General features: G+C 55.5%; 1 protein-coding gene across 4 annotated transcripts; it reads right to left on the bottom strand.

The window, feature by feature from the left end:
• Positions 1–11444: 11444 nt before the first annotated feature.
• On the bottom strand, positions 11445–26933 carry si:dkey-19b23.7. Of its 4 annotated transcripts, none has more exons than XM_038786928.1 (9): positions 26690–26933; positions 19594–19652; positions 18234–18302; positions 17164–17235; positions 16761–16879; positions 15586–15658; positions 15260–15425; positions 13423–13620; positions 11447–11757 (listed from the first exon to the last, which is right to left on the bottom strand). In XM_038786928.1, the coding sequence occupies exons 2-9, from the start codon at positions 19609–19611 to the stop codon at positions 11540–11542; spliced, it is 933 nt and encodes a 310-aa protein (XP_038642856.1). In that variant the 5' UTR covers positions 19612–19652; positions 26690–26933; the 3' UTR covers positions 11447–11539. The 4 variants fall into 4 exon arrangements, with proteins under 4 accessions (XP_038642860.1, XP_038642858.1, XP_038642856.1 ...); XM_038786929.1 differs by lacking the exon at positions 26690–26933 and adding an exon at positions 19748–20244; XM_038786932.1 differs by lacking the exon at positions 17164–17235 and having other exon boundaries at positions 11445–11757.
• Positions 26934–26949: the final 16 nt, after the last annotated feature.

Raw genomic sequence — 26949 nt, 5'->3', positions numbered from 1 at the left:
GTGTATAAGTGGATTTTTTTTTCAGTGGGACAGTTTTATGAAGTTCAAAATATTTCCAATAAAAATTGCAATGGATTTATTTGTCTTGGGAAAAATTGTACAGAATGTGCGTTCAATTTGGTCAGATTACCTACTGTCTCCTCTGTAACATCATCTGTCTCAGTTCGTCTTCCCCTGAAACCCTGTTCCATCCCTTTGTTTCTTCTAGAAGGTTCTATTCCCAGGCAATCCTGGCACCTTCCCTAAATATAGCACAAAACCTGGCTCCCTGTATCCCATCTCGTTTCATGTCCCGTTCACTCATCGTCTCCACTGCTTTGCTCCCTCATCAACACTGACCTCAGGTCTGTCATAGCTAACAAGAGGGAATTCTCATCCTCGTTTACAAACCCCCTCCCTATCTCTGTACACTCCTCCAACCTCTACAACCCTCCCTATCTCTGTACCCTCCTCCAACCTCTACAACCCTCCCTATCTCTGTAACCACCTCCAACCTCTACAACCCTCCCTATCTCTGTAACCTCCTCCAGCCCCTACAATCCTCCCTATCTCTGTACCCTCCTCCAACCTCTTCAACCCTCCCTATCTCTGTACCCTCCTCCAACCTCTACAACCGTCCCTATCTCTGTACCCTCCTCCAACCTCTACAACCCTCCCTATCTCTGTGACCGCCTCCAGCCCCTACAATCCTCCCTATCTCTAACCTCCTCCAGCCCCTACAACCCTCCCTATCTCTGTAACCACCTCCAGCCCCTACAACCCTCCCTATCAGTAATTTCCTCCAGCCCCTACAATCCTCCCTTTCTCTGTGCCCGCCTCCAGCCCCTACAACTCTCCCTCTCTGTAACCTCCTCTAGCCCCTCCACCCCTCCCTGTCTCTGTAACCTCCTCCAGCCCGCACAACCCTCCCTATCTCTGTAACCTTCTCCAGCCCCTACAACCCTCCCTATCTCTGTAACCTCCTCCAGCCCCTACACCCCTCCCTATCACTGTTACTTCCTCCAGTCACTACAACCCTCCTTATCTCTGTAACCTCCTCCAGCCCCTACAACCCTCCCTATCTCTGTAACCTCCTCCAGCCCCTACAAACCCTCCCTATCTCTGTACCCTCCTCCAGCCCCTACACCCCCTCCCTATCTCTGTAACCTCCTCCAGTCCCTACACCCCTCCCTATCACTGTTACTTCCTCCAGTCACTACAACCCTCCTTATCTCTGTAACCTCCTCCAGCCCCTACAACCCTCCCTATCTCTGTAACCTCCTCCAGCCCCTACAACCCTCCCTATCTCTGTACCCTCCTCCAGCCCCTACACCCCCTCCCTATCTCTGTAACCTCCTCCAGTCCCTACAACCCCTCCCTATCACTGTTACTTCCTCCAGTCACTACAACCCTCCCTATCTCTGTAACCACCTCCAGCCCCTACAACCCTCCCTATCAGTAATTTCCTCCAGCCCCTACAATCCTCCCTTTCTCTGTGCCCGCCTCCAGCCCCTACAACTCTCCCTCTCTGTAACCTCCTCTAGCCCCTCCACCCCTCCCTGTCTCTGTAACCTCCTCCAGCCCGCACAACCCTCCCTATCTCTGTAACCTTCTCCAGCCCCTACAACCCTCCCTATCTCTGTAACCTCCTCCAGCCCCTACACCCCTCCCTATCACTGTTACTTCCTCCAGTCACTACAACCCTCCTTATCTCTGTAACCTCCTCCAGCCCCTACAACCCTCCCTATCTCTGTAACCTCCTCCAGCCCCTACAACCCTCCCTATCTCTGTACCCTCCTCCAGCTCCTACACCCCTCTCTATCTCTGTAACCTCCTACAGCCCCTACATCCCTCCCTATCTCTGTAACCTCCTCCAGCCCCTACCCCTCCCTATCTCTGTAACCTCCTCCAGCCCCTACCACCCCCCCTATCTCTGTTACCTCCTCCAGTCACTACAACCCTCCCTATCTCTGTAACCTCCTTCAGGCCCTACACCCCTCCCTATCTCTGTAACCTCCTCCAGCCCCTACAACCCTCCCTATCTCTGTAACCTCCTCCAGCCCCTACACCCCTCCCTATCACTGTTACTTCCTCCAGTCACTACAACCCTCCTTATCTCTGAAACCTCTTCCAGCCCCTACAACCCTCCCTATCTCTGTAACCTCCTCCAGGCCCTACACCCCTCCCTATCTCCTCCCTACCTCTGTAACCTCCTCCAGCCTACACCCCTCCCTATATCTGTAACCTCCTCCAGCCACTACAACCCTCCCTATGTATGTAACCTCCTCCAGCCCCTACACCCCTCCCTATCTCTGTAACCTCCGCCAGTCCCTACACCCCTCCCTAGCTCTGTAACCTCCTCCAGCCCCTACAACCCTCCCTTCTCTGTAACCTCCTCCAGCCCCTACAACCCTCCCTATCTCTGTAAACCTCCTCCAGCCCCTACAACCCCCTCCCGTATCTCTGTAAACCTCCTCCAGCCCCCTACAAACCCCCTCCCTATCTCTGTAACTCCTCCAGTCCCCTACACCCCCTCCTATCTCTGTAACCTCCTCCAGTCCCCTACACCCCTCCCTATCTCTGTAACCTCCTCCAGCCCCTACACCCCTCCCTATCTCGGTAACTCCTCCAGCCCCTACACCCCTCCCTATCTCTGTAACCTCCTCCAGCCCCTACACCCCTCCCTATCTCTGTAACCCTCCTCCAGCCCCCTACACCCCTCCCTATCTCTGTAACCCTCCTCCAGCCCCACACACCCTCCCTATCTCTGTAACCTCCTCCAGCCCCTACACCCTCCCTATCTCTGTAACCTCCTCCATGCCCCTACACCCCTCCCTATCTCTGGTACCTCCTCCAGCCCCTACACCCCTCCCTATCTCTTTAACCTCCTCCAGCCCCCTACACCCCTCCCTATCTCCTGTAACCTCCTCCAGCCACCTACACCCCTCCTTATCTCTGAACCCTCCTCCAGCCCCCTACCACCCCTCCCTATCTCTGAAACTCCTCTCAGCCCCCTACACCCCTTCCCTCCCTACCTCTGTAACCTCCTCCAGCCACTACACCCCTCCCTATATCTGTAACCTCCTCCAGCCACTACAACCCTCCCTATGTATGTAACCTCCTCCAGCCCCTACAACCCCTCCCTATCTCTGTAACCTCCTCCAGTCCCTACACCCCTCCCTATCTCTGTAACCTCCTCCAGCCCCTACAACCCTCCCTATCTCTGTAACCTCCTCCAGCCCCTACAACCCTCCCTATCTCTGTAACCTCCTCCAGCCCCTACACCCCCTCCCTATCTCTGTAACCTCCTCCAGCCCCTACACCCCCTCCCTATCTCTGTAACCTCCTCCAGTCCCTACACCCCTCCCTATCTCTGTAACCTCCTCCAGCCCCTACACCCCTCCCTATCTCTGTAACCTCCTCCAGCCCCTACAACCCCTCCATATCTCTGTAACCTCCTCCAGCCCTACATCCCTCCCTATCTCTGTAACCTCCTCCAGCCCCTACACCCCTCCCTATCTCTGTAACCTCCTCCAGCCACTACACCCCTCCCTATCTCTGTAACCTCCTCCCTCCCCTACACCCCCTCCCTATCTCTGTAACCTCCTCCAGCCCTTACACCCCTCCCTATCTCTGTAACCTCCTCCAGCCCCTACACCCTTCCCTATCTCTGTAACCTCCTCCAGCCCCTACACCCCTCCCTATCTCTGTAACCTCCTCCAGCCCCTACACCCCCTCCCTATCTCTGTAACCTCCTCCAGCCCCTACACCCCCTCCCTATCTCTGTAACCTCCTCCAGTCCCTACACCCCTCCCTATCTCTGTAACCTCCTCCAGCCCCTACACCCCTCCCTATCTCTGTAACCTCCTCCAGCCCCTACAACCCCTCCATATCTCTGTAACCTCCTCCAGCCCTACTCCCTCCCTATCTCTGTAACCTCCTCCAGCCCCTACACCCCTCCCTATCTCTGTAACCTCCTCCAGCCACTACACACCCCTCCCTATCTCTGTAACCTCCTCCCTCCCCTACACCCCCTCCCTATCTCTGTAACCTCCTCCAGCCCTTACACCCCTCCCTATCTCTGTAACCTCCTCCAGCCCCTACACCCTTCCCTATCTCTGTAACCTCCTCCAGCCCCTACACCCCTCCCTATCTCTGTAACCTCCTCCAGCCCCTACAACCCGCCCTATCTCTGTAACCTCCTCCAGCCCCTACACCCCTCCCTATCTCTGTATCCTCCTCCAGCCCCTACACCCCTCCCTATCTCTGTAACCTCCTCCAGCCCCTACACCCCTCCCTATCTCTGTATCCTCCTCCAGCCCCTACACCCCCTCCCTATCTCTGTAAACTCCAAAGTCCCCACCGCCCTCCGAGATCCTTACGTCCCTCCGAATCTGTCTTCTTCAGCATTCCCCAATACCCAGCATTCCGCCATTGGCGGCCATGCCTTCAGCTGCCTGGGGCCATGAGATCTGGAATTCCCTTCCTCTCCCTCTCTGTCTCTCTCTCTCACTCCCTCCCACTCCCTTTCTCTCTCTCTGTCTCTCTCTCTCTCCCTCTCTGTCTCTGTCTCTCTCCCCCTCTGTCTCTCTGTCTCTGCCTCTCACTCCCTCTCTCTCATTCCCTCTCCCTCTCTCTCTCATTCCCTCTCTCTCCCTCTCATTCCCTCTCTCCCCCTCCCTCTCTCTCTGTCTCTCTCTCTCTCCCTCCCTCTCCCCCTCTCTCACTCATTCCCTCGCTCTCTCTGACTCCCCTCTCTCCCTTTCTCTCTCTCTCTCTTCCCCCTTGCTCTCTCCCTCTCTCCCTCTCTATCTTTCCCACTCCCTCTCTCTCTCTCTCTCTCCCACTCCCTCTCTCTCCCCCCCTCTTGCTCTCTCTCTCCCTCCCTCTCTCTTTCTCCCCCTCTTGGTCTCTCCCTCCCTCGCTCTCTCTCGCCCTCTGTCTCTCTCTCCCTCTCTCTTGCTCTCCCTCTCCCTCTCTTGTGATTTAAGGTACTCCACAAATTGATGACTTTGCCCGAGCGAATGGTTGCCTCTCCCGTTATCTGTCTGAATGGCCCAGGGTAAATACTCCCTTTGATCCTATTTGGTGGGCTGTTTACCTGGCGGTTGGGGCCATTGTTATATCTAAGATAACTTTATGTCCTGACATTATTCCCGGCCTCCTTTCCTGAGGCATTGTGTCTCTCTGTTTATGTTTTTTGCTCCATGCTCGTTCCTTGTTTTCAATGACCCACAGCCGGCAGCACGGCTGGAGAAGTGTGCAAACATCTCCGGTTTGTCGAGCGGGTTTCCCGGGTGCTGGGAGGTCAGCCCCTCACCTTGCCTGGGTCGCTCAAACGTTGGCGTGGCCCCTGATGGAGGGGACAGGAGAACGGGCGGAAAACGGAGGGTCAGCACCTCTGGTCACCCGAAGCATTTTGTATTCCTGCCAACTCAGTTGTGAAATTTGAAGATGCTGTGCCTGCCCACAGGCCAAATAAGGAGCGATATTCTGTTCCAACAAATGTAATGCTTGACCTCATCTTGTGTTTACAGTATTTTGGGTTGAACCAACGATCTTGTGTTCACAGGAAGCCAGAGTGAAGAGGGCCGTCATCTACATTTGGAGAGGTTTATTTGTGTGTTGGACGTGGGACTCTCCGGCAAGGCCAGGATTTGCGCCCCTCCCTCGTTGCCCCTTGACATCATTTAAGCGCCAACCGCGTTGGCCACCCGTAGGCCAGGCCGGGATTTCCGCCAGATGGGTTTTCACAATGGCCGACGCGCTCGTCGTTATGGAGACGTGTTGTCCCGTTCCAGATTTTATTTAACCAATCAGATTTATTGAGTTTAACTCCCGCCAGCTGTTTTTGGTGAGGTTTGAACCCCTGACCCCTGACCCCCCCCCCCCCCCCCCCCCCGGAGGTTTGTCCTGGGCCCTTTGGATTGGCAGTCCAGTGACGGTCCCACTGCACCATCATCACCCCATAATCTCTGGGTGGCACACTCAGGCTCTGCCACCTAGCCTGCAGGTGTTGGCCGTGTTCCTGTGGAACTGAGGAGGGTGATTGGCATCTAGTTTGTGTTTGGCATGGGGCTGCGGAGTGGAGGGAGGGTGGGGTCGTGAGGGGGTTTAACACAGGGCGGGAGGGGAGGGGGCCTCAATGCCCAGCACTCCAGGGTAACACCCGGTCTTCAGTGGGCGAGGTGGGTGGTGGTGTTTCCTTTCTGGGTGAGCTGCGTGTCAGAGTGTGTCTGTGTGTCAGTGTGTGGGTCAGTGTATGTGTCTTTGTGTGTACGTCTGTGTGTGTGTATTTCTGTGTCAGTGTGTGTCTGTGTTTGCGTGCCTTGTGTGTGTGTGTCTGTCTATGTGTGTGTGTCTGTGCGTGCGTCTGTATGTGTGTGTGTCTGTGTGTGCGTGCCTTGTGTGTGTGTGTGTCTGTCTATGTGTGTGTGCGTCTGTGCGCGCGTGTCTGTGTGTGTGTCACTGTGTATGTGTGTCTGTGTATTTGTCTGTCTGTGTGTCTGTCTCTGTGTGTGTCTGTGTGTTTGTGTCTGTGTGTGTGTGTTTGTGTCTGTGTGTGTATCTGTGTGTCTGTCTGTGTGTGTGTTTGTGTCTGTGTGTGTCTGTCTGTGTGTTTGTGTCTGTCTGTGTGTGTCTGTCTGTGTGTGTGTCTGTCTGTGTGTGTGTTTGTGTCTGTGTGTGTCTGTCTGTGTGTTTGTGTCTGTCTGTGTGTGTCTATCTGTGTGTGTGTGTGTCTCTGTGCGTGTCTGTCTGTGTGTGTCTGTCTGTGTGTGTATTTGTCTGTCTGTGTGTGTGTCTGTGTGTGTGTGTGTCTGCGTGTGTGTGTCTGTGTGCGTGTCTGTCTGTGTGTGTCTGCATGTGTGTGTGTGTCTGTCTGTGTGTGTTTGTGTCTGACTGTGTGTCTGTCTGTGTATGTCTGCGTGTGTGTGTGTGTGTGTCTGTCTGTGTGTGTTTGTGTCTGACTGTGTGTGTGTGTGTTTGTGTCTGTCTGTGTGTGTGTGTGACTGGGCCGTCAGCTCAGGAATCCCTCACTAACCCCTCTCTGCCCTCCTAGCTCAATGCTGCTTAAAACCTTCGCCAAGCTGCGAGTAACCTGTCCCTACACGTCCTGACGGCAATCGGTGTTACATTACTGTCTGATTAACCCTGGATGAACTGTGTTAGAGGCACAGTTAATCGCCCCACTGGTTTCGACCATGTTGTCCGTGGGCCTGACACCAGGCTCCCGGGCCGAACGGCCTCTTACTACACTGTAAGGAGTCTATGATTCTGGAAGCTGCGAATCGAGCCAGCGCCAGTCAGCCTCAGGAGAGGATTGTAACGCGGGGTGGCACAGCCCTGGAGGAGGCCTGTGGAGTCTCGTTCGAGGAGGGAGATGGGAGGAGGGTTGTCGCTGCCGAGTGTGCTCTGCAAGGCAGCAAGCGCTGACATTGAACAGAGGGAATGGCTCGCAAATACACCAGCACGATAAGAGAATGTTAAAGTAAACGTCTTATCTCTGACAGAGCAGTCCTGGGTGGGGACTGTCACACTCAATGACTGCGGGAGTAGTTCTGGCAATTGTTGACGACGAGACAGGAAAAGGCTGCCCTTTTATTCAGCATTGCACGCTGAAATTGCTGCCTGTGCTGTGGCCTCTCTCGCTGATCACCCCAAATGTCTTGCCGCTGGATTCATGTCGAGGCCATTGATCCCACATTCACTGGGCACCTGCTCCCCCTCTCCCCAGGCCCTATTCCGTACTGTGGTATTGACTGTAGATCAGGTATCATTAACGTACGCTCAGCAAATGAATGGTCACCGATAACCTGCTGTCAGCTCTGCTGCCCAAAGCCGGCACGGACGGTTTATTTAAAACTCCATCACAACGGGCACGGTTCAGTCAGTCAGCGGGCGCGGGAGATTAAACGCACCGCAGAATTCGGGGCAAACCCTTTTCAGGCAAATCTTTGTCACAATTCATTTTGGGGACGTGAACATCGCATTTACTGTCCAATCCTAACTGCCCCGTCTTGAGCCGCTGTAGTCCGTGTGGTGTAGGCACACCCGCCGTGCTGTTAGGGAGGGAGCTCCAGGATTTTGCCCCCAGCGACAGGGAAGGAACGGCCGCTATATTTCCCCAGTCGGGTTGGTGTTGAACCTCTCCTGCACGCCTGTTACTCCCGATTTGATTAACCCAATCCATTCCTGGCCGGACATCCATCCTCTGTAAACGTGAGGTCACCCGCTGTAACTCGCGCCGAATCTCATTCGTCGTCTGACACCCTTGTGTTCGCTCACCGGTAGCATGGTGGTTAGCATAAATGCTTCACAGCTCCAGGGTCCCAGGTTCGATTCCCGGCTGGGTCGCTGTCTGTGCGGAGTCTGCACGTTCTCCCCGTGTCTGCGTGGGTTTACTCCGCTTTCCTCCCACAAGTCCCGAAAGACGTGCTTGTTGCGTGAATTGGACATTCTGAATTCTCCCTCTGTGTACCCGAACAGGCGCTGGAATGTGGCGACTAGGGGCTTTTCACAGTAACTTCACTGCAGTGTTAATGTCTGTGACAATAATAAAGATTATTATTTCTTCAAAGCACTCCCTAAATCCTTCTTCCTTCACCAGGATTGTGGGCACCCGCCCCAGATTAACGCAGTATAGGTTTGCAAAAATGGGACCTGCATTACAGGGGTTAAGTCACGAGGAGAGATTATACAAATTAGCCCTGTTTTCCCTAGAATTTGGAAGGTTAAAAGGTGATCTGATCGCAGTATTCAGGATATTAACAGGGAAAAACAGGGTAGATGAAGATAAATTATTCCCACTGGCTGGGGAGTCTAAAACTCGGGGGGAGCAGAGTCGCAAAAATTAGGGCCAGACTGTTCAGGAGAGATGTTGGGAAGAACTTCACTCAGAGGCTGGGAGAGGTTTGCAAATCCCTCCCGCAAACAGCAGTTGAAGCTGGAACAGTTGTTCCATTTTAAAGCCGAGATAGAGTTTTGTTCAGCAAAGATATTACGGGACACGAGCCAAAGGGGTGGAGGCCAAACGGCTGGGACCCCTGAACCAGGCACTTAAGAGCCGGCCCGGACTGAGATCGGCGTGGCCCACATTCCCGGCTGGGACCTCGGTGCTGTACACCACCTTGTGGCCATTATCTTGTTTGCCAAAATAAACCCTTTGTCGTTTAACCTGAAGATATCATACCCCGGTTTCCTCGGCTTCATTTACCCCTCAACCGATATCGCTAAAGGAGATCAGTTGGGCCACTGTCACGTTGCTGTCTGCGGGATCTTGCCGTGCAGAGATTGCCCGTCACGTTTCCTACCCCAGCTCGCACCGGCTGTGGGGACCTGTCCAAATACAGGCGGCCAGAGATTGTGAACCTCTCACTTGAACGAGCTTACGCAAGGGGATGGGACCAGGAGCAGACCACTCAGCCCGCCGGGCCTGCTCCGCTATTCTGGAAGAAATATTGCTGAAAAATGGCGGTCTGCAGGCCGGGTGCCAAATTTCAAAAAAGGCCGCTTCCGGCGAGGGTAAATGAGCCAAGTCGCGAGCTCGACTGGTTACCTTACTCTGGTGGTTAGTGTAGCCATTGGAGTACTCAGGATTGTTCAGTGGGTGCTGCCCCGATTGTCGCCTCAGGTCGAACAGCGGCCATTTTGTTCTGCGTTTTCCCAGTGTTGGCGGGTTGAGTAGGGACTGTAATCTGCCCGTTTATGGGAGACTGTGGCACTGTGGTAACGTCACTGGGCTATTAATCCAGAGCACGGGAGGGTTTGAATCACCACGGCAGCTGGTGGAATTTGAATTCAGTTAATTAATCACAAAACAAATTGATAAATTCAAATAAATCTGGAATTCAAAGCTAGTCTCAGCGATGGCGACTAATGTCCCTTTAGGGAAGGAAATCAGTCGTCCTTACCCGGCCGGGCCTACATGTGACTCCAGACCCACAGCTAATGGGGTTGACTCTTTACTGCCCCTCCGAAGGAAGCTCCTCAATTCAAAGCTGACAGACGGGGATTCGGAAGGAATTGTGGCAGAGGATCGTAGCCGGTCGCGATCTCCCGTGCGCATTAGCTCCATAATCTCTCGATTCACCCCCGAGCTCCCTGCTTTCGATTCTTGGGTTTTGAGGAAATGAAGCAAAGAAGATCGGCTGCCCAGATACAAGTAGCCCTCGCCCTGAATATGGTGAGGATCTTTATTATCACAGGTTCGAGAAGACCGGAGTGCTGACTGGGAATGTGCACACACGCAGGAAAGGGCGCACCGTGGGTCAGGGGGAGGGTGTGGGAAGTGGCATGTGCACATTTTCACCCTTCCCCACCCGGGACTGAACTTTGAGACCAGCTCAGACCGTCAGGCTTCTCCGAGGAGCTCATTCCTGATCAGACATTGATTTTCATTCATAATGTTTCACAATTCAACAAGGTGGCCCTCCCTCCATCTCCCGTCCCTCGCTCTGTCCCTCCCTCCATCTCCCGTCCCTCGCTCTGTCCCTCCTTCCATCTCCCGTCCCTCGCTCTGTCCCTCCTTCCATCTCCCATCCCTCGCTCTGTCCCTCCTTCCATCTCCCATCCCTCGCTCTGTCCCTCCTTCCATCTCCCGTCCCTCGCTCTGTCCCTCCTTCCATCTCCCATCCCTCGCTCTGTCCCTCCCTCCATCTCCCATCCCTCGCTCTGTACCTCCTTCCATCTCCCATCCCTCGCTCTGTCCCTCCCGCCATCTCCCATCCCTCAGTCAGCCCTCCATCTCCCATCTCTCAGTCAAACTTGCCCTCCATCTTCCATCCCTCAATCACTCAGCCCTCCATCTCCCCTCCCTCTGTCAGTCTCTCCCTCCATCTCCCACCCCTCAATCAGTCAGCCCTCCATCTCCCATCCCTCAATCACTCAGTCCTCCGTTTCCCACCCCTCAATCAGTCAGCCCTCCATCCCCCTCCCTCAATCAGTCAGCCCTCCATCTCCTCTCCCTCAATCAGTCAGCCCTCCATCTCCCCTCCCTCAGTCAGTCAGCCCTCCATCCCCCTCCCTCAGTCAGTCAGCCCTCCATCTCCTACCCCTCAATCAGTCAGCCCTCCATCTCCCCTCCCTCAATCAGTCAGCCCTCCATCCCCCTCCCTCAATCAGTCAGCCCTCCATCCCCCTCCCTCAGTCAGTCAGCCCTCCATCTCCCCTCCCTCAGTCAGTCAGCCCTCCATCTCCTACCCCTCAATCAGTCAGCCCTCCATCTCCCCTCCCTCAATCAGTCAGCCCTCCATCTCCCCTCCCTCAATCAGTCAGCCCTCCATCTCCCCTCCCTCAGTCAGTCAGCCCTCCATCCCCCTCCCTCAGTCAGTCAGCCCTCCATCTCCTACCCCTCAATCAGTCAGCCCTCCATCTCCTACCCCTCAGTTAGGGAGTGCCCCACCCCCCTCCCTGCACACAATACCGACATTCATCAGATGAGAATCAATTCCCGCTCCCGACACCATGCCCCCTTTCCCCTCCCTCCCTCTATCCTTGTCGTCTACCGGCCTTCACTAGTCCTGATCGGATTTGTTCCAGGGTTTTGGGGATTGTCTGCCAGTCACTCGCTGTTGGATAGGCTGCTGTCAATCATGTATTCACCGGCTCCTCCTCCATCCTCCATCCCCGCCTCCTCCTCCTCCATCCTCCATCCCCGCCTCCTCCTCCATCCTCCATCCTCCATCCCCGCCTCCTCCTCCATCTCCCTCAGCTTCACTTTCTGAATCTCGTGGAGAGATTTCACGTGGAATCGATTCAGGGTCTCCAGTTCTTCCAAAACTGAAAGATAAAACACACCAGTCGCACATGTCCCAGGAATTAAATCTGAAATCACTGTAAACCACATTCTCCCCTCTCCCTGTGGGAGAGAGTCCCACATTCTCCCCACTCCCCGTGGGAGCGAATGCCACATTCTCCCCACTCCCTGTGGGAGCGAGTTCCACATTCTCCCCACACCCTGCGGGATCGAGTTCCACATTCTCCCCACTCCCCATGGGAGCGAGTCCCACATTCACCCCACTCCCCGTGGGAGTGAGTCCCACATTCTCCCCACTCCCCTGTGGGAGCGAGTCCCACATTCTCGCCACTCCCCGTGGGAGCGAGTCCCACATTCTCCCCACTCCCCGTGGGAGTGAGTCCCACATTCTCCCCACTCCACGTGGGAGCGAGTCCCACATTCTCCCCACTCCCCGTGGGAGCGAATCCCACATTCTCCCCACTCCCCGTGGGAGCGAGTCCCACATTCTCCCCACTCCCCTGTGGGAGTGAGTCCCACATTCTCCCCACTCCCTATGGGAGCGAGTCCCACATTCTCCCCACTCCCCGCGGGAGCGAGTCCCACATTCTCCCCACTCCCCATGGGAGCGAGTCCCACATTCACCCCACTCCCCGTGGGAGTGAGTCCCACATTCTCCCCACTCCCCTGTGGGAGCGAGTCCCACATTCTCGCCACTCCCCGTGGGAGCGAGTCCCACATTCTCCCCACTCCCCGTGGGAGTGAGTCCCACATTCTCCCCACTCCACGTGGGAGCGAGTCCCACATTCTCCCCACTCCCCGTGGGAGCGAATCCCACATTCTCCCCACTCCCCGTGGGAGCGAGTCCCACATTCTCCCCACTCCCCTGTGGGAGTGAGTCCCACATTCTCCCCACTCCCTATGGGAGCGAGTCCCACATTCTCCCCACTCCCCGCGGGAGCGAGTCCCACATTCTCCCCACTCCCCGTAAGAGCGAGTCCCACATTCACCCCACTCCCCGTGGGAGCGAGTCCCACATTCTCCCCCACTCCCCGTGGGAGCGAGTCCCACATTCTCCCCACTCCCCTGTGGGAGTGAGTCCCACATTCTCCCCACTCCCTATGGGAGCGAGTCCCACATTCTCCCCACTCCCCGCGGGAGCGAGTCCCACATTCTCCCCACTCCCCGTAAGAGCGAGTCCCACATTCACCCCACTCCCCGTGGGAGCGAGTCCCACATTCTCCCCCACTCCCCGTGGGAGCGAGTCCCACATTCTCCCACTCCCTGTGGGAGCGAGTCCCACATTCTCCCCCACTCCCCGTGGGAGCGAGTCCCACATTCTCCCCACTCCCCGTGGGAGCGAGTCCCACATTCTCCCCACTCCCCGTGGGAGCGAGTCCCACATTCTCCCACTCCCTGTGGGAGACAGTCCCACATTCTCCCCACTCCCCCGTAAGAGCGAGTCCCACATTCTCCCCACTCCCCCGTAAGAGCGAGTCCCACATTTTCTCCCCTCTCTGGGAAAAGAAGTTTCTCCTGAATTCCTCAGTGGATTTATCAGTGAGAATCAGATATTTGTGGGCCCACTTCACACGGTAACATCAGAAAGATAATGTCGCAGCTTTCATAAAGAGAAAAGTAAGAATCAGAATTATAAACAGGTGTCCAGGATTGGCCGTCCTTTAACCATTCACGGCCACACACTTTACCTTTGGTGTAATAGGGCTTCTCACGATTTCCATAGATTACGATCCTCTGGAGGAAGCTGACCATAGCCCCAGATGCCAGGTACCTCTCCATCAGGGGGAGGCTCTCGAAGTACCTGATGTCCAGGGTGAACGGGTTTGAGGGTGGAGGCCTCGTGCAGAGTTCCACCAGCTCCGTCACAATCTCCCAGATCTGCCCGTCTGTGGAAAGACAGAGAGCGAGACGCTGCTGAGAGGGAGGAAGGCCGTTTGGCGGGCGGTGGGGTGGTCAGGGGCGGGAGGAATGGAGACGTCGCAGGAGGCAGCGGGGCCGATGAGGTGGCTGCCTTCCCCGTTTACACGGGGAAAGTCTGCATTTCAATTGCACCTTGCCACAGCTGTCCAGGGCATTGGTGAAACCACACCTAAAATACCGCGTACTCGGCTGCTCTCCTTACTTAAGAAAAGATGCAAGTCGTCATGGTCCCCGGGGCCTATAGGCTGTTTTCCCTTTTGAGGGGGAGAGCTGATTGGTGGGGATTTAACCCGAGGACCACCACACCTCAAATCAACGAATCATAGAATTTACAGGGCAGAAGGAGGCCATTCGGTCCATCGAGTCTCCACCGGCCCTTGGAACGAGCACCCTACCCAAGCCCACACCTCCACCCTATCCCCATCACCCAGCAACCCCCACTTAGCCTTTTTGGACACTAAGGGGCAATTTTAGCACGGCCAATCCACCCTAACCTGCACGTCTTTGGGCTGTGGGAGGAAGCCGGAGCACCCGGAGGAAACCCACGCAGACACGGGGAGGATGTGCAGACTCCGCAGTGGGAGAATCTCGAACGCTGGGGGGGGGGGGGGGGGGGGGGGGGGGGGAGGGGCAGTTTCAGCCAAAGGGTTGAAACCGGAGACGAGGGGGATTTTTTTTCTCTCAGAGGTTCGCTCGTCTGGAATTCCCTGACAAGGCCCAGCCCGTCCCGAATACCCACTGAACTGATTGTCTCGCTCGGCCTATTCAGAGGGGCCGGTTAAGCGTCAACCCCATTGGTCGTGGAGTCTGGAGTCATGTGTCGGCCAGACCGGGTAAGGACGGCAGATTTCCCCTTCCCTAAAGGGGAACCCAATGGGTTTTTACAACAATCGATGCCGTGGCGACAATTACCGAGACTGGCTTCATATTCCAGATTTATTCATTGAATTTAATGCCGGGGTTGGGATTTGAACCCTGTGGTGAATGAGATTCACACGGTATTATAAGTTACCAATGTCACTCTGTTCCCAGTATATATATGTACCGATATTGTAACTGCAGTTGCACTACCTGACCACCAGGGGGAGTAGCTCTGGGAGTACTCGAGAGTTTGTACTGGGCTCCCCCTTGGCTCCGCCCAGAACTCCTCCCCCTGGAGCTGCTGTATAAAGATCCGTGCCACAGAGTCAGCCAGCCAGTTCACCGAAAGTTCAACGGCTAACAGGCTGGCTCTGTTGTAAGTATATTAAAACCGCTATTCTAATCCTACAAGCACGTGTCCGTACAATTGATGGTCCCATCAAACCCCTGACCCCAGAACCTCTGGATTACTGGCCCAGCGACATTGTCGGCACGCCACCGTCTCCCTCTTAACGGGGCAATGGTGTAGCTGCGCCATGAACTGGGAAAAGATGGCCACGGGTTAATTCCTGATGGGTGTCGAGTGCCCCTGACAGTGCGCAAGGTCGGGGGGGGGAGGGGGCACACGGAGGTGAGGGGTCGTTGTCACTGTCCGCCCACAGGGTCGCTCAGGCGAAGCGTCGGGGCCGAGGTAAAGCTCAATTGATGCGATTTACGGACAAAGCACGCGGTCAAAAAGGTTACCATTCCGGTGCCAATCCCGAGTGGCGGTCAGCTGCAGAGGGCTGTCCCTGGCCGCCCAGGACCCGCCGGCCATTTTGACGAAACGCTCGTGGTTGGATCGGATCCACACGTGCGGGCACTGGTACTTGGCGTAGCATGCCAACAGGAAGAGGGTGCAGTTCAGTTCCTGTTGGGGAGACAGGCGGGCCATTAGACGGCCTCTTCGCACGAGGCTGAGGACCAACGACAACCGGGAGCTCGCGAGGCACAATAAACAGAAGAGAGAGCGGCAGCAGCACAGCGAGAGGATCAGACCGCCCCCTCCCTGAAACCACTCGCTTACTTACTGGGAGCGCGATCTCTCGGTCACAGGGAGATGCTGGAGGCAGCCCCGTGTCCGCGTGTCCGCCGCCACTCATTCTGAGGAAGGAAAAGAAATCGTTAATACAAGGGAGAAAACACGATGGAAGGAGGGAAGGAAGAGCATGGGGGGGGGGGGGGGGGGAGGCAGAAGAATTAAGAGGAGTGGACCATTTGGCCCATCCAGCCTGCTCCGCCATTCAACGCGATTCCGGCTGATCTTGGAAGCCTCGATTCCTTTTTCTCACCCGCTTCCCGTATCCCTTAATTCCCCGAGAGACCAAAATGTATTCGGCAATGCAGCACCCACAACCCTCTGGGATGGAGAATTCCGAAGATTCACTAAAACCCCAAATTCCCCTCATCTCCGCCCCAAAATGGCCGACTCCCTCATCCTGCGAGTGCCCCACCCCTTTTAGATTCCCCAGAAACGATCTCTCGGTGTGTGTCCCCCCCCCTCCCCCTCCCCCGTCAAACCTCCTTCACAATCTTGTCTCTTTTGAGTTAGATGATGTCATCTTTAATGGACAGCTGTGCCTCTTCACCACAGCAAGTCTATAATGAACTCCTTTTTATCGTTGGCTAGGCCTGGGCTTTTTCCCCCGTGGCAGCGATCACATGGCTACGGCAAGGCAGGCGGGTACACTGAGTAATGATTGCATTTCACAAACCCAAAATAGAGCCAGGCCTCTGGTTTTTCCAAACTCCAGAGAGTGTAGGCCCAATTTACTCAGCTTCTCGTCAAGAGGACAGCCCAGGGACCAATCCAGTGACGTGTGGTTGCAGCACCTCCGATGTGGGCCTAGCCTTCTTTAGGTATGGAGACCAAAACTACGGCCCTTATTCCAGGTGTGGTCTCTCCGAATCCCTGAATAATCGGAGCAAGCCTTCTTTATTTTCGTTCTCCTTGCGATACGGGCCAGCATGCCGTACGCTTTTGAACATAAATTGGGGTGTGTGGTAGCATCTGGTCGTTCGTGTCGGCAGGATATTCCTATCCAGCCGAAGGTGGTCCCTCTGGGCGTTCCCGCGCGGAGCGCCGCTTATAGGGAATCCCGGACATGACGGCAGGCCCAGAATTCACGGCGGGAAGTTAAATGGTGGCTGTTTACCCTCGTGTGGGGGTGGGGGGGGGGGGGGGGCGGGGGGGGATTCATCTTACCTCTTTTGAGATCGCAGTGACGTCAGCAGAGATTGGTCCGCGTAAGGGAGCTCAGCGACTCCCAAATCCTGGCTGGGAGAATTGACCAGACTCCTGGGGAGACTAGCCGATGGCCAGCTCTGAAAAGATATGAGAGGGAAGAGATAAAGACTCTTGGTTCAGAGGGAGAGAGGTTACAGCGAGAGAAGGAGGCCTTTCTGCCCGTTGTGTGCGTGCGTGCTAGAAACACATCGAGAGCACTGCGTCATGCAAAGCTAAAATAAAGGCTGGAGAGCTGAAACGAAAACAGGAAATGCTGGACAAATGCAGCATGTCCTGCAGCATCAATGGCTGGGTTTGATAGTCACCGACAGGATTAGGATTTATGGGAAAGTGCCGGCAGGCAGCCGAGGACAGTACTCACGATATCCTCGTTCACCACGGTCAACAGCAGCTCCTCACGACCCCTCAGCCAGGGCTGGAAGTATCGGAAACCCTACGAAAGGGAGGGGAAGGCAAACAGACGCAGTCATTGGACGGCTCCTCGGAGTCACGTCGCCCTCTCACCGTTACATCCTCCGCCGGCGCGGACTCAGAAAGCCTGACAGCGGCCAGAAGGTGGGCAATTCAAGTACCCGCTCCGGAGGCCTGAGCAGAATCTCTAGGCCGGCCTGCTCCTCAGCGTAGTCGCTGGGGGGGGGGGGGGGGGGGGGGGAAATGTGCTGCAGGGTAGAATTCCACAGAGTCCCTGCAGTGCAGAAGGAGGCCATTCGGCCCATTGAGTCTGGAATGACCCTCCGAAAGAGCATCCTGCCCGGGATCCCGCCCTATCCCTGTAACCGTGCAACTCCATCTAAGCTGAACATCTTTGGAGTGTGGGAGGGAACCGGAGCACCCGGAGGAAACCCACGCAGAGACGGGGGGGGGGGGGGGGAGAGCGTGCAAACTCCACACAGACAGTCACCCGAGGCCGGAATCGAACCCGGGTCCCTGGCGTGGTAGGACTCAGTGCTAACCGCTGTACCACCGTGCCGCCCATTTCAGAGTAATCAGGCCACCATTTTTAAATGGCGTCTCGCTCTCTGGACCCCCGACCAGCCCCAAGCCCCAACTCTCTATCAGGGGTCCCCAGGTCCCCTACCCACACTCCTCCAATGCCTTGCGCAGGGTACGCCTGGCCTGATCGTCGCCGTGTGAAAAATGGCAGCTTGGCACCGCCAACCTGGCACCCTGGCAGTATTCACTGCCAGCCGGTAGTGACACCTGTGCACCTTGGCAGTGCCAGACCTGGCTGTTCAGCTACAATCGTACTGAATTGGGGAGCGGGCTCGAGGGGCCGCATGGCGAACTCCAGCTCCTATCCTTTGTTTTTGTATCCAAGGTTATGCCAGCTTCCGGCAAGAAGGTATCGCGTTCAAAAAGTCCTGACAGAGCCTCAAAGACAAGTACAGAAGGCTGACGTTCCTTCGCTCTCTTTCCAAATCCCCCCCTTACCTGCAGTGATCCCAGTACCATCAAATCTCCGAGGAAGTCCTGAAGCCTCTTCACTTTCTTCATCTTGTCCTAGGAGCACAGAAGCGAATTAGGAGGACTTGGGAGTGGGGAAACAAGGCAGTTGAGAAATGATGGTCCTCATTTATCCGTCAACCAACATCACGAGCTGAGGTCAACGATCAGACCGCCGCCCGTGAGAGGTCGCTGTGTCATTGTAGCCCGTCAAGTCCGTCCCAGCTCTCTGTCCAGTCAGTCCCATTCTTCGTGTATCCCTGCACGTTTATTCAGTTCAAGATCTCCTTTCATCGTCTCTTCCCCCCCCCTTTTATGGACAGCGAGCTCCGGGTCATTGCCTGTGTTAAATAGCTCACCCTTACATTCCCCCCACCCTTTCTCGTCCAAGACGTGTAAATCCGCGTCTCCCGGTTCGTGAACCCAACGGGTCAGATCTGTGCGCCAAGGGGCCGCCGGGTTTCCGATATTACTGCTCCGTGGCGAGTTCGGAAAGCACGCCATTGACTGGGGAAGCCAATTCGGCCAGCCCCCACCCCCCCAAGGCTGGGGAAGGCGGCACACTTATATAGAATAGAACAGTACAGCACAGAACAGGCCCTTCGGCCCTCGATGTTGTGCCGAGCAATGATCACCCTACTTAAACCCACGTAACCCGTATACCCGTAACCCAACAATCCCCCCCATTAACCTTACACTACGGGCAATTTAGCATGGCCAATCCACCCTAACCCGCACATCTTTGGACTGTGGGAGGAAACCGGAGCACCCGGAGGAAACCCACGCACACACGGGGAGGACGTGCAGACTCCACACAGACAGTGACCCAGCCGGGAATCGAACCTGGGACCCTGGAGCTGTGAAGCATTGATGCTAACCACCATGCTACCGGTATGCACAATTGTGGATAGCACAATTGCTTCACAGCTCCAGGGTCCCAAGTTCGATTTCGACTTGGGTCACTGTCTGTGCGGAGTCTGCACATCCTCCCCGTGACTGCGTGGGTTTCCTCCGGGTGCTCCGGTTTCCTCCCACAGTCCAAAGATGTGCAGGTTGGGTGGATTGGCCGTGAAAAATTGTCCAAAATTCTATGATTAACCTAGGACAAAAGTTCGGCGCAACATCGTGGGCCGAAGGGCCTGTTCTGTGCTGTATTTCTCTATATCTATACCGTGAGGCCCCCACACGAATGCAGTACCTTTTTGGATAGAAAAACGAGGGCGAATCGTCAACAGTTAGAGAAAGGGCGGCGTTGTGATAATCCTGTGCAACACGTAATACTCTGGCAGCACAATACAACACAGCGGTTTCACCACAGGAGTGACGACGGCAATAACAGGTGACTTACCTCCGCTGCTGAACTCATGCTGAAATCTCCTGCTCGAAGCGAGGAGGCGGAAGGTGAAACTGTGGGTGGGGGGCGGGGAGGAAAAATAAAACGTTTTAGTTTGAGAGCAGAATTGTACTGCAGGCATCTCCTTCGATCTTCTAAATGCTCGTACCTTTACAATGTCAGCTTTGTGTATTCTTTCCGATTGCAATTTGCCTCTGGGTTATTTTGAGCTACTCCCAGATTTATTTTTTGCTGATTATTTATTGCCTTTGCAGCAAATTCTATCGGCTCAGCCACTAAGCTTTGCAATTGGATGTTCAAAGGCTGGTTTCTCAATATTGTGACGGCATCAACTGGACAGGAATTCTGCGGCATTGACTTCTTTGCAAAGAAAGACAATAGGCAGGGATGGAGAGGGTATCCCATAGCAACTGGGCCCCGTCTCCTAGCAACCAGATCCAGGCTGGTTGGGGAGGACCACGCCAACAAGCGCTGCAACCTCCGCAAGATGGTACACTGCAGTAACTTTGAATGTTTTACGCAGATAGCTAAGCCGGAGAGTTTAGCCCTCCCTCGCAGGTCGATATTTAACCACTATTGGTTGTTTGTGCTCGCTCTTTCGGGTGTTAACGTGAAAATACAAGGGTTTGTGCCGGGAGCCTCTGCACCCCCTGTGCTGGGAGGACCACACTGCAGCTTGGTGCCTCTGCATCCCCTGTGCTGGGAGGACCACACTGCAGCTTAGGTAGAGCGCCCCCTGTGCTGGGAGGACCACACTGCACCCTGGTGCCTCTGCATCCCCTGTGCTGGGAGGACCACACTGCAGCTTGGTGCCTCTGCATCCCCTGTGCTGGGAGGACCACACTGCAGCTTAGGTAGAGCGCCCCCTGTGCTGGGAGGACCACACTGCACCCTGGTGCCTCTGCATCCCCTGTGCTGGGAGGACCACACTGCAGCTTGGTGCCTCTGCACCCCCTGTGTTGGGAGGAACACACTGCAGCTTGGTACCTCTGCACCCCCTGACCTGGGTGGACCACACTGCAGCTTAGTGCCTTTGCGCCCCCTGTGCTGGGAGGACCACACTGCAGCTTGGTGCCTCTGCGCTGGGAGGACCATACTGCAGCTTGGTGCCTCTGCGCCCCCTGTGCTGGGAGGACCACACTGCAGCTTAGTGCTTGAGCACCCCCTGTGTTGGGAGGACCACACTGCATCTTGGTGCCTCTGCGCCCCCTGTGCTGGGAAGACCTCATTGCAGCTTGGTACCACAGCGCTCTACCGTGTGTTGGGAGGACCTCATTGCAGCTTGGTGCCTCTGCGCTGGGAGGACCATACTGCAGCTTGGTGCCTCTGCGCCCCCTGTGCTGGGAGGACCTCACTGCAGCTTGGTACCACAGCGCTCCACCGTGTGTTGGGAGGACCTCATTGCAGCTTGGTGCCTCTCCGCCCCCCTGTGTTGGGAGGACCACACTGCAGCTTGGTGCCTCTGCGCCCCCTGTGCTGGGAGGAACTCACTGCAGCTTGGTACCACAGCACTCCACCGTGTGTTGGGAGGACCTCATTGCAGCTTGGTTCCTCTCCGCCCCCTGTGTTGGGAGGACCACACTGCAGCTTGGTGCCTCTGCACTGGGAGGACCATACTGCAGCTTGGTGCCTCTGCGCCCCCTGTGCTGGGAGGACCTCATTGCAGCTTGGTACCATAGCGCCCCACCGTGTTGGGAGGACTTCACTGCAGCTTGGTGCAACAGCGCTCCTTGTGTTGGGAGGACTTCACTGCAGCTTGGTGCAACAGCGCTCCTTGTGTTGGGAGGACTTCACTGCAGCTTGGTGCCACATTGCCCTGTGCTGGGAGGACCATACTGCAGCTTGGTGCTGAAGCGTCCTCTGTGCTGGGAGGACCACACTGCAGCTTGGTGCCACAGTGCCCCCTGTGTTGGAAGGACCTCACTGCAGCTTGGTGCCACAGTGCTCCAGCTGGTGTTTGACAGACCTCACTGCAGCTCAGTACCTCTGCGCTTCCTTGTGCTGGGAGGACCTCACTGCAGTTTGTTGCTGAAGTGTCCCCTGCGTTGGGAGGACCACACTGCAGCTTGGTGCCTCTGTGCCCTGTGTTGGGAGGACTTCACTGCAGTTTTGTGCTACAACAACCCATCTTGAGTTGGGAGGTCCTCTCTCCAGCTAGGTGCCACTGTGCTCCACCTTGTGTTGGGAGGACCACACTGCAGCTTGGTGCTACAACGATCCATCTTCAGGTGGAAGGACATCACTGCAGCTAGGTGCCACAGTGCTCCACCTTGTGTTGGGAGGACCACACTGCAGCTTGGTGCAACAGCGCTCCTTGTGTTGAGGACACTTCACTGCAGCTTGATGCCTCTGTGCTGGGAGGACCACACTGCAGCTTGGAGCCTCTGCACCCCCCTGTGCTGGGAGGACACACTGCTGCTTGGTGCCTCTGCGCCCCCTGTGCTGGGAGGACCACACTTCAGCCTGGTGCCTCTGCACCCCCTGTGCTGGGAAGACCACACTGCAGCTTGGTGCCTCTGTGTTGGGAGGACTTCACTGCAGTTTGGTGCTGCAACACTCCATCTTGAGTTGGAAGGACCTCACTGCAGCTAGGTGCCACAGTGCTCCACCTTGTGTTGGGAGGACCACACTGCAGCTTGGTGCAACAGCGCTCCTTGTGTTGAGAGGACTTCACTGAAGCTTGGAGCCTCTGCGCCCCGTGCTGGGAGGACCACACTGCAGCTTGGTGCCTCTGCGCCCCGTGTTGGGAGGACCTCACTGCAGTTTGGTGCTGAAGTGTCCCCTGTGTTGGGAGGACCTCACTGCAGCTTGGTGCCACAGCACTCCACCTGGTGTTTGGCAAACCTCACTGCAGCTTAGTACCTCTGCACTGCCCTGTGTTGGGAGGACCTCACTGCAGCTTGGTGCCACAGCGCTTCACCTGGTGTTGGGAGGACCTCACTGCAGCTTGGTGCCTCTGCGCCCCCTGTGCTGGGAGGACCTCACTGCAGCTTGGTGCCACAGCACTCCACCTGGTGTTGGGAGGACCTCACTGCAGCTTGGTGCCACAGCACTCCACCTGGTGTTGGGAGGACCTCACTGCAGCTTGGTGCCACAGCACTCCACCTGGTGTTGGGAGGACCTCACTGCAGCTTGGTGCCACAGCACTCCACCTGGTGTTGGGAGGACCTCACTGCAGCTTGGTGCCACAGCGCTCCACCTGGTGTTGGGAGGACCTCACTGCAGCTTGGTGCCACAGCGCTCCACCTGGTGTTGGGAGGACCTCACTGCAGCTTGGTGCCACAGTATTTATACAATATTGAGGAAAGATATCAGCACAGATGAAGTGGAATTTGTATGGGTCAAGTTAAGAAACACCATGGGGTAAAAAACATTCGTAGGGGTGGTATACAGACCACCAAACTGCAGTGGTAACGTTGGGAATAGCTTTAGGCAGGAACTCAGAGATGCATGTGACAAAGGACCATCTGTAATTATGGGTGACTTTAATCTGCATATAGATTGGGGGAGTCAAATTAGTCAACAGTACAATGGAGGAGGAATTTCTGGAGTGTGTACGGGATGGTTTTCTGGACCAATATGTTGAGGAACCAACAAAGGAACAGGCCACCTTGGACTGGGAGTTGTGCAATGAGAAAGGATTAGTTGGCAACGGAGTTGTGAAAGAGCCCTTGGGGATGAGTGACCATAATATGGTAGAATTCTTTATCAAGGTGGATAATGAAGTAGATTAATTATATTTTTATTAAACATTTTAAGTACAAAACAATAAAGCAGGAAAGACAAGCCCAAAAAATAACAATACCCCACCCCCCTCAACAGCTGACGGTGACTACTCTTCAAACAATAAAGGCTGCCATCTTTTGTAGAACACCTCAATTGCATCCTTTATGGATAGTGAGGGAGTTGATTCTGAGACCAGGGTTCCATTTGCTTTATTATCTGCTGTACCTGCGTGTTCATGACTCATGAACGAGGACCTGCTTACTGTCCACCCTATTGCCTCACATCACTCCTGCCTTCCATCCTGCCGCAGACTGAGTTGCCTGAGGGGGGGGGGGGGGGGGGAGAAAGAAACAGCTGCTGACAAAATGGTTCCACCCTGATGAAGGTATCTAGTCCTGTGGTGCAGTGGTTGCGTCCCGTCCCCTACACTAAAAGTTCTGGGTTCAAGCCCCACTTCGGGTCTTGATGATTTCAGAAGGTGCGTGCGCAGGGTGGCCGAGGTTGATTAGCGTCTTTGCGATATGCCGGGGGGGGGGGGGGGGGGGGGGGTGGAATACTTGTTCACTGATCATAGAATTTACAGTGCAGAAGGAGGCAATTTGGCCCATCGAGTCTGCACCGGCTCTTGGAAAGAACACCCTATCCCCATAACCCAGAAACCCCACCCAACACCAAGGGCAATTTTGGACACTAAGCGCAATTTATCATGGCCAATCCACCCTAACCTGCACATCTTTGGACTGTGGGAGGGAACCGGAGCACCCGGAGGAAACCCACGCACACACAGGGAGGATGTGCAGACTCCGCACAGACAGTGACCCAAGCCGGGAATCGAACCTGGGACCCTGGAGCTGTGAAGCAATTGTGCTTTCCACAATGCTACCGTGCTGCCCAGTTGCCTGAAGGTTGGGGGGGGGGGGGGGGGATACTCCATGGTTGCCAATGGCCTGGCACCCGGAGGAGGTGGTGGAGGAAATTTAGATTACAGGATAGAGACAAGGCGGGGGTCATTTTGGACTGAGGCGAGGAGAAGCTTCTTCAAAGGGTTGTGAATCTTTGTCGTTCGCTGCCCCCAGGGAACTGTGGATGGCAAGTTATCAAGTACATCCAAGACTGATCTCAACAGATTTTTGGAGACCGAGGGAGTTAATATCGCTGTTTCTTATATTGCCTTCTGTTCTTTGTCCTGCTCTTTTACCCCTCTCCCTGCTTGTTCATGTGCAAACAGCTAAATCCCTACTTGCGCCAGCATCGACACAAGTCCGTCAACTTGACTGGTTCTCTCTCCTCAGGCGGATCGAGAGCCTCCGGCATTTTCCGTTCTGTTCTTCCTCGCCGACGTGGCCATGTGTCGGGAGTGGCGAAGCGCAGGGAAGTCAGGTTTAGGAAACGTTGCCGGATTCTCCCTCGGAAAGGATTTCAGCACAACTGCGTTCGCGAAGCATTTGATGAAAGGCCCGTCTGGCTCACGCACATCATTTTAGGGAAGGAGATCTGCCATCCTTACCTGGTCCGGCCTACACGTCACTCCAGACGTGGCCGACTCTAAAATGCCCTGAAGGAGGTGGCCGGCCGAACCACACAGTTCGAGGGAGCTACAAGAGACGGGCAGCTCGCTAGCAAGGCCCCCAGCTAGGGGAGAACGGAACGTCCACTTCCCGGGAATGTCGACAAAACTCAGACAGATCCACAAAATTATAACTGTACATTTGAGATTGCACAGTACCATTATTAAGTACAGACGTCCCAGAGTGCAGTCATGGGTCGAATATAGAACGTAGCAACCAATTGGTGCAGAGCAAGCTCCCACAAATACAATTTGAGTAGAACAGTACAGCACAGAACAGGCCCTTCGGCCCTCGATGTTGTGCCGAGCAATGATCACCCTACTCAAACCCACGTATCCACCCTATACCCGTAACCCAACAACCCCCCCCCCTCTCCCTCCTCCCTCCCGCTCCCCCCCTCTCCTCCCCCCCACCTCTCTCCGCCCCCCCCCTCCCACCCCCGTTTGAAATAGTGGCTGTGGGATGTTCCACCCCACCTGAGAAGCATTGCCCTCCCATCAGGGCAGCCCCCCCCCCCCACCCCCTCAGGACTGGCACTGGGAGGGGCCGGTGTCTGGCCTGGGACTCGAACCCAGAATCTTCCGACATTGCAGAGTGGGAGAGTTCCACCTGGGACTTGGTAGCATGTTTTGCTGTGCTCCCCTTGGGGGATACACACGCGGGGTACGCACTGGGGGTACCCACACACCTTTCTAAAAAAAAAGCAAAACTGACTTTTTTTTTGAACAAAAAGAATAAATGAGTAATAATTGTTGTCACTTGCTCACCATTTTATCGCAATCCATGATAAACATCTGAGGGGTCGAGGAGAAGGTGGGACCCGTTCCCATGGGGAGCGGTCGAGGTAAATTCAAGGGGAAACTGGAGAAGGGAATGGAGGGTTACGATGGGTATTTAGATGAGGAAAGAGGAGAAGGAGCGAGTGTGGAGCAGAAGGAGGCTACTCGGCCCATCGAGTCAGCACCGGCTCTTGGAAAGAGCACCCTACCCAAGGTCAACACCTCCCTATCCCCATAACCCAGTAACCCCACTCAACCAACATTAAGGGCAATTTTGGACACCAAGGGGCAATTTATCACGGCCAATCCACCCTAACCTGCACATCTTTGGACTGTGGGAGGAAACCGGAGCACCCGGAGGAAACCCACGCAGACACGGGGGAGAACGTGCAGACTCCGCACAGACAGTGACCCAAGCCGGGAATCGAACCTGGGACCCTGGGGCTGTGAAGCAATTGTGCTAACCACTATGCTACCGTGCTGCCCCTCGATTGGATGGCGCGAAAGGCCCGTGTAATGCAACGTCCGCGCCGGTTAGCAGTAACGGGACGCGGTCAGGAGAGGAGTGCCAACTCTGATCGGATGTATCCCAGGATGCATTGTCACGTGACCATCCCAGCTCCGACCACCATTGGTTCCCCCGACAGAACCATCCTCGGGAGCGCACCGCCCTCCCGCAGCCAATCAGAAGGCTCACAGGATTTCCACTGACCAGATTGGTTGATCCGCGAGCTGCCCTTTTTCGCCCCCCCCCGTTTTGAGAAATACGAAATGAAACGAGGACAGTAAAAACCAAACTTATTTTCCAGCATCCAAGTATGGGGTGAGTACCGCAGCAACGCAGGAAATGCAACAGCCAATTGGCGGATGCATAGCTCCCATAGGCAGCACAGGGCGGATGACCAGATTATCTGTGCTTTTATGATGCTCATTGAGGGACAAATAGGTCCCACAACCGGGGAGAACCTCTCCACTCTTCTTCAAAACACTGGCTGTGAGCTTCAGTTAACGTCTCACCTGAAAAGGTGTCAGGCCTCCCGACAGTGCCACGCAGTGTCAGCCGGGAGTTCTCCACTTCTCAAGACGCCGATCGATAGATCTTCGGACACAAAACGAAAAGAAGCGGTTCGTGAACCAGGAGGAGGCGACGGGGTCGAGGTAGGTCAGTCAGGATCTTATTGAATGGCGGGGACAAGGCTCGAGGGACTGAATAGCCTCCTCCGGCTCCCACACCTCACCTTCTCAGAGATTCGAAGACAATTCTGCCGGCGCGAGCT

Source organism: Scyliorhinus canicula, chromosome 29, assembly GCF_902713615.1.
Source record: "Scyliorhinus canicula chromosome 29, sScyCan1.1, whole genome shotgun sequence".
NCBI classification, from domain to species: domain Eukaryota; kingdom Metazoa; phylum Chordata; class Chondrichthyes; order Carcharhiniformes; family Scyliorhinidae; genus Scyliorhinus; species Scyliorhinus canicula.
This window is presented reverse-complemented; position numbering and strand designations above follow the sequence as displayed.